At 50.9% G+C, this 7,320-nt stretch overlaps 1 protein-coding gene and 1 long non-coding RNA gene across 4 annotated transcripts in view; one reads left to right on the forward strand and one right to left on the reverse strand.

The window, feature by feature from the left end:
- The window catches only part of SLC25A38 (solute carrier family 25 member 38), a 15,481-nt gene extending 12,447 nt beyond the window's left edge, over window positions 1-3,034 (reverse strand). Inside the window, exons 1-2 of one of the 2 annotated variants that reach the window (XM_017508349.2) lie at window positions 2,874-3,034; window positions 2,569-2,816 (exon numbers count right to left, since the gene is read on the reverse strand). In XM_017508349.2, the coding sequence (XP_017363838.1) occupies window positions 2,569-2,637 (69 nt within the window). In that variant the 5' untranslated portion in view covers window positions 2,638-2,816; window positions 2,874-3,034. Of the gene's footprint in view, window positions 1-2,568; window positions 2,817-2,873 lie in introns of those variants that run through there. The other variant, XM_037731277.1, reaches the window with a different exon arrangement.
- On the forward strand, window positions 2,972-7,314 carry LOC119468190. Of its 2 annotated transcripts, none has more exons than XR_005196835.1 (3): window positions 2,972-3,219; window positions 3,305-3,395; window positions 5,849-7,314. It is a non-coding gene; the product is annotated as an uncharacterized LOC119468190 (long non-coding RNA). The 2 variants fall into 2 exon arrangements; XR_005196834.1 differs by having other exon boundaries at window positions 2,972-3,212.
- Window positions 7,315-7,320: the final 6 nt, after the last annotated feature.

Consider the following 7,320-nt stretch of genomic DNA (forward strand, 5'->3'; position numbering starts at 1 on the left):
CCAACCCAACCACAACAACAAAAATACAAGTAATGACAAATGTATTAGGAACTACAGAATATCCCACAAATTTCTCTTTAATACTTACTGAATTATAGCTTTAAAAACCTAACCAAACCAATACTTCAATCGGTTCAGATTCCTCTCAGGATAAAGTCCACACTGCTGGTTGTAAGGCCTTTCATGAATCACAGGGCTCCTGCTTGCTGTTTTGTTCTGTTCTCACCCTCCCACCCACACACTCTGCAGCCATACTGGAGGACTCACCTTGCTTTCACCTCTGAAAACTGACTTCTTGTTATGCCCTAGCTCCTCTCTTGCTTCCTAGCTTCTCCACGTCCAAGTTCAGTGCCTCTCCTTGGGGCTTCTGCAGCAGCACCTAGGGCCATCTCCCTTATGGCTGTGTGTCCAAGACAGAGGGGTCACACTCCCCCCTGTCTTGTTCATGGTGGTATCTCAAGAACTGACTTCAGAGCCTGGTGCACAGTAGGTGTTCAACTCTGACAACGAAACAAATCTTGCCAGCTAACAGGAAACCTTATGCTCTCCATCTGAGCACAATCCCACAGGACAAGGCTCAGTGGACCCTGTATGCCTCATTCCAGGATGTTAATCTCCCCACCTTCCTCCAGGACCCTTGCTCCAGCAAGGCTATAGAAATGACTGCAGTTAACAGTTTCCCGGCAGTTCTAGGCGCTGCTGCCCCAGTGCTCACACAGGTGTTGTGTGGAATTTGTTTTAAGGCTGCTGTCCTTCACCTTCCCATCCTTGATTGCAGGAAATATCTTCATAATCTCTTTAATTTTACAGCACAGTGACTGGACATGTTATTGGCTCAAATGATTGAGCCAATAGCTTTTTTAGCTTTGTAATTTTCCAAGTCTATTAGCAGAGATGTTATTTATTCTAGCAGTATAGATTAACCTCTAATAGGCAAAACAAACAAAAACAAAAAAACACCATCCCAACAGGTAATATCGAATGGTCTTAAGATTTTGTCAATGGTGAATGGCACACATCCTTTGCGAGTGAACTTAATTTTTAAAAAGGAGCTCAAGGCCAGGCGGGGTGGTTCAATCCTGTATTACCAGCACTTTGGGAGGCTGAGGCGAGCAGATCACTTGAGGTCAGGAGTTCAAGACCAGCTTGGCCAACATACCTGCGGGCCAGGAGTGACGGCACCTGAGTGCCCGCCTTCCAACAGTTTGCTGGGACGGCCAGTGGTCCGCGGGCAACGCCATGCCTACTCCAGCGTTTGACTGGTCGCCACCCACGGCCTGGCTGCTATTCGTGGAGGCGGGGCTGGCGGAGTGGTTGCCTGGTGGGTGGAGTTGGGGTGCTGTTGCCATCAATACTCATTGAATTGTAATTTTAAAAACCCAACCAAACCAATGCCCTTTAACTGGTTCATACCCCTCTCTACTAAAAATACAAAAATTAGCCGGGCGGGGTGGCGCACACCTGTAATCCCAGCTACTTGGGAGGCTGAGACAGAATTGGTTGGATCCGAGGGTCACAGGTTTCAGGGACCTGAGATGGCGCCACTGCACTCAAGCCTGGGCGACAGTGCGAGGCTCCGTCTCAAGAAAACGGGCAGCTCAAAGACAGTCAAGGTAAATAAAAATGTAGTTTGTTTTTAAGGGGAGAAAGGAGGGCATAAACAATGATACACCCACAAAGGAAATAACACATAAAAGTGCAAACCGGCTCCTCAAGCACTTCCTACTCCCCTTAAAAAAAGTTCCCTAAGTTCAATTCAGATCTGGAGGCGAGAGCTGGAGAGCTCTGAAACAGTTAAGCAGGTTTTCAAAGACATCAACGTAGTCACCACTGCCGCCGTCTCGGCCTTGAAGGAAAAAAAAAAAAAAAAAAAAAGGCTGCATTCCGCCCCCACCTCCGGCGCCAGACCTCGGAGTAGCAGCAGCCGCCCGGCCCCAGGCCCTCGGCGCCCGACACCAGCTGCGCCCCGACTCCACCCACCAGCCAACCACCCCGCCAGCCCCGCCTCCGCCTCCACCAATAGCGGCCCGGCGGCCCGGCCACGGCGACCAATCGAACGCCGGAGGAGGCGTGGCGTCGTCCGCGGACCGCGCGCCGCCTCAGCGCGCACGCGGAGGCGCAGTCCAGCCAGGGCCGCGGGTACCAGCACCGCCGTCCGCGGGCGCGCAGCTGTACCCGGCCGGCTCGCGGCGGCGTCGACGGCTTCTCAGCGCTATTACCAGGCCTCGTGACCATCCCAAATCTGCGCAGGGGCCCTCCCACCTCCGCCACTCCTGGCATCCCACCCACACCTCGTGGGGGCCGCGGGGGCACACTCCCCGGCACGCGCCCCGCTGAGGCCCGGGCAATTCCTCCCTCAACCAGGACTCCGGCTCCGCAGCTCCTGCCCCCTCCTCCCTCCCCGCACCCTTCTCAGTCTCCTTAGTCAAACTCCTCTCCCGCTGCATCCTCGACCCTGAGCGCACCTGGGGCGCGGAAAAGGGTCGCCGAGCCGTAGCAACGCTCCGAATTCTCCCGCCCGAGCCCGCGGTTCGGACCCCTGCCTTTCCTGCCCCGCAGTGCCCTCACCATAAGCGTTTCCACCGAGTCTCCGACATCTTGGGGTTGCAGCAGCGACGGACGTGAGTTCTGAATCATTGGAGAGGAGGCCCGCGAGAGCTCTGGGCCCAGGGTGCCGTGGATGGGCGCTCGGACCCCGCCCTGCAGACCTAGAAGAAGGCCGGGGGATGGCGCCAGCCGGACGACGCGCCTTAAGCCGCGGGCTGTCTGACGTCTGCGCCTGTAAGCACTCAGCCGCCGGGGTCCGGGCCTGCGCGTCCCGAGGCTGCGGCTAGTAGAACATTTCAGTGTGGCTAGTAGAACATTTAAGCGGGCGCGGAACGATCCCGCCGCGGGAATCACGCGCCGCCTTTCACCCGCGCCGCAGACTTCGCGGCTCTGCTCTCCTGCCCATCTTGCCCCGCCGCAGGCCTCAGCACTGGAGGTGAGGTTCTGTGTATCCAGGGCTGGAGGAAGCTGGAGGAACTCTGTAGAAGGGGAGGTTTCGCTTCCGGGTGGGACGGTCGTCACGTGAGGGTGTCCTTAGTGCCGCCTGGTGAAAACGCCCAGGACTGCAGGGTCCCTGCACCCAGAACTTGATGGGGCGTCTGCGGGCAACTTTGCTTTTGCGTGGAACGTCTGAACGTATTTACAATCCACACCCGGTCTGCCCAGTTAGGGGTAACACTAGGCGACCGGGGCTATTGATTAACCAATCAATCTCTTAAATCTGCTTCCCGTTAAACAGGCGTTTTTGTTTTTACAGGACCATATTTCCCTTTAAATGCTGAAAACAGCGCAGGAGTTGATGTGTACTGTATGCATAAACCGCACGCTGGATAGCTAAGACTGATAAGGTAAAATCTCAGTAATTTTTATATGTTGAAATGATATTTTGGGTATATTGGGTTAGGTGAAATATATATATATATATATATTTTTTTGAGACGGAGTTTCACTCATGTTACCCAGGCTGGAGTGCAGTGGCGCGATCTCGGCTCACCGCAACTTCCGCCTCCTGGGTTCAGGCAATTCTCTTGCCTCAGCCTCCTGAGTAGCTGGGATTACAGGCACGCACCACCATGCCCAGCTAATTTTTTGTATTTTTAGAAGAGACGGGGTTTCACCATGTTGACCAGGATGGCCTCGATCTCTTGACCTCGTGATCCACCCGCCTCGGCCTCCCAAAGTGCTGGGATTACAGGCGTGAGCCACTGCGCCCGGCCAGGTGAAATATATTATTAAAATTAACTTCAGGCCGGGCACGGTGGTTCAGGCCTGTAATCCCAGCACTTTGAGAGGCCCAGTCCGGAAGATCGTTTGAGGGAGCCAAGGAGTTCGAGACCAGTGTGGACAACAAAGCGAGACCCCGTCTCTAAAACAAATAATAACTTCACATGTTTCGTTTTTTTTGAGACGGAGTTTCGCTCTTGTTACCCAGGCTGGAGTGCAATGGCACGACCTCGGCTCACCGCGACCTCCGCCTCCAGGGTTCAGGCAATTCTCCTGCCTCAGCCTCCCGAGTAGCTGGGATTATAGGCACGCGCCACCATGCCCAGCTAATTTTTTGTATTTTTAGTAGAGACGGGGTTTCACCATGTTGACCAGGATGGTCTCGATCTCTTGACCTCGTGATCCACCCGCCTCGGCCTCCCAAAGTGCTGGGATTACAGGCTTGAGCCACCGCGCCCGGCACATGTTTCTTTTTAAGTGTGGCTAGTAGAACATTTAAGCTTTAACATGTGGCTCCCATTACATTTCTGTAGGATAGCACTGGTCTAGTTGGTTAAAATTCTGGTTTATTGCTCACCCGGAATCTGTCAATAGCTTTTTTGGTCTCCCAGCTTCCCCTTATGCCTGTTCGGCTGATCCATGGAAAAGTATTACTGCTGGGATCCTGACACTCCTACTGAAAGTGTAGGCATACACCTTCAGTGACCCTGGGAATTTGCAGAATAAAGTCCAAGCTTTTCATAGCAACCTTCGCAACTTTCCACATGCATTCATCACCCAAGAACTCTAGAGCGGAAAAGAAACTGATGACTTAGGGAGCAAGATAATATTTTTTGAGACTTAATTCCTGTGCTGCTGAGGTACATAGAACTAGCAAGAAAGTGGTCCTAGAAGAGATTATTCCCAAAGAGGATTAAGGAAAATATAAACATTTTTAAAAAATTACAAACCTGCCTGGTGGTTGAATACTTTGCTACCCTTTGTTCTAAGCTGCAAGATTCATTTTCCTTGTGCAGTGCTGATGTTGATAACTATGCACTGAAAGTCTGCTCTGTCGTCCAGGCTGGAGTGCAATGGCAAGATCTTGGCTCACTGCAATCTCTACCTCCCGGGTTCAAGTGATTCTCCTGCCTCAGCCTCACAAGTAGCTGGGATTACAGGCATCCGCTGCCATGCTTGGCTAATTTTTTTATATCTTTAGTAGAGACGGGGTTTCACCATGTTGGTCAGGCTGGTCTCAAACTCCCGACCTCATGATCTGCCTGCCTCGGCCTCCCAAAGTGCTGGGATTACTGGTATGAGCCACCATCCCCCAGCCTGAAACTTCTTTTTAAAGGAAGACCTAATTCCACCCTGACACCTGCCCCACTCCCGGCGCCAATTCCATAAGCCAAGAATTCCTACTTTTGAGAAATCATATCTTGGCATATTTTAGAGACTGCTTTTGGCCACTCTGGGTGTGGAGCACAGGTGGGACCTAGAGTGAAAGGTGGCTGTCCACTGCCTCACCCTTCCAGGTATGCCTGCTTGGCTATGTGCTCAGAAGAAATGGGCTGGCTTTCAAGGGTGGCAGCTGGCAGATTTCCCTCTATGTCTGTTTCTCCATGCTTACTCAACTCTAAAGCCCACAGTCCCTTCTTTTCCCACATCTTCTCCACTGGATGCTTGTGGGATGCCGAGGTGTATAATGATCATGGGAAAGGAGCATTACTCATCGACAGATGAGGAGTGGGAGTTTTGGAGCAGTACTTACTAAACTGCAAGGTTGGAGGAGTGGAGTTTTTTAAAAAAAGAAAACATTGTGTGTGACCTTAATTCAAAACAAGGTCATTAGAGTAAGGCAAGCCTTAATGGATTTATCTGCAGTCAGGGGAAGGTGATTTGGCTCTTATGACCTAACTTCCCCCAATTACACACTGAGTCCCTCAAAGACCCAAAGTGGCTCTTGTTTTCTGGATTGTATAATCAGGTTACATGATGCTTTCCCATCCCAAGGATTGGAGACACCCTCTACCCAGGAAGAAATACACATGTATCAGTTTGGATACATAACCTCCTCTTAAAACTTTATTCCCAGCAAGTCTTGACATCTTGAGGAGTTTCCACTCTCTGAGAAGGAAAAGGCTGCAGTCCACAGAGGAAGCTGGAGGTGAATGGCAGAGACAGAGGCTGGTTACATAGTGGCTTTGGCTTCCTGTCTGCCTGTCAGAGCGGGAGGAGGTGGATCTTGTGGTGCCTTACATCTGTGTCACTTCATTTGTAAGAAGATGGCTGGAATGGTGAAGAGCACACAGGTAAATCACTGCTCCCACCCCCCCCATGCTTCCAGAAAACCAGCTCATCAAGATCTTTCTACCCACCTGGAGCCAGAACTGTTTCTGGAAATATCTAAATTCTTCTACTGATGCCAAAACAATGAGGCCAGCCTTTGTCTTTTAGAAACCAGTAGAGGATTGAGAGGGGAGATGCCATGCATGCTCTCTGCCACAACCTCCCCTGCTGTCCATCTTCATAGCCTCTCTATGCCTACTGGCCTCTCAGGTCTTATGGGTATCTTATGATGGTCTTCATCCTATAATTCTTGGAGGCCCCTCTCCATCTGAACATCCACTCCCATCCGAAACACGTACAACCTGAAAGAGAAGCCTAAGAGTCTGCAGGTGCACTGTCTTCACCGGGTGGAGGGTGGGGGAGGATACATCGCTCTCTGCCTGATCACAAGGATGGGTGAATACTGCAGATAAATAATTCTAAGGGCTTTTACAGAAGCTTCCACAGAGAGGATGGTCCTGTCACTGCTTTGGGCTTCACAAGAAAGAAACACCTTTCTTCCTTCTGTGCCAGTGACTCATGCCTCTAACCTCACCCTCAAGTCAAGGATAACTGGGCTACGAGAGTTAGAGGGGCTTACAACCTGGCATGCAAGGGAGAGGCGGGTGACTCTGTGGGATGGATGTGTTCCTGCAGGAGTGGGGGCTTCAGATTCTACTCCAAGGACCAAGCTGTCAGGGGCAGTGGAAGGGAGAGGAGCTGTGATACCCGCCCAGGTGGGGTGGCATTTTGTGTGTTGCCATCAAATATATGGAAGCCACAAGTCACTCTGTCAACATTTTGACAAACCAGTTCCCCATCTTCTGGAAAAATCAAACTCTTGTTTTCCTGCTGCCTTCGCAATGAGGAAACAGGCAACATTTTGGCTAAAAGTTTATAAACAAAAGCACATATTTTCTGGTCACAGTTCTTCCAGGTCCTGATTGATCTGAATTTCCCACAGGGGTGAGTAGGACCCACCTGCGATTTGCTTTTAGCTCTATCCATATGTGGAAGGTTTTTTTTTTTTTAATCTTTAGCAGAATGACTTTATTTATAAGCAAGCATCTTGTATAACAGTTTTATGTGTCAATTTGGCTAGACTATAATACCCAGTTTTCAGTTCAGCACTAATCCAGGTGTTGCTGTGAAGTTTCAATTAAATGCTAATCCAGGTGTTGCTGTCAAGTAGCTGGGATTACAGGAACCTGCCACCATGCCCGGCTAATTTTTTGTATC

The sequence above is a fragment of the Cebus imitator genome, unplaced genomic scaffold (genome assembly GCF_001604975.1).
Source record: "Cebus imitator isolate Cc_AM_T3 unplaced genomic scaffold, Cebus_imitator-1.0 Scaffold391, whole genome shotgun sequence".
Taxonomy (NCBI): domain Eukaryota; kingdom Metazoa; phylum Chordata; class Mammalia; order Primates; family Cebidae; genus Cebus; species Cebus imitator.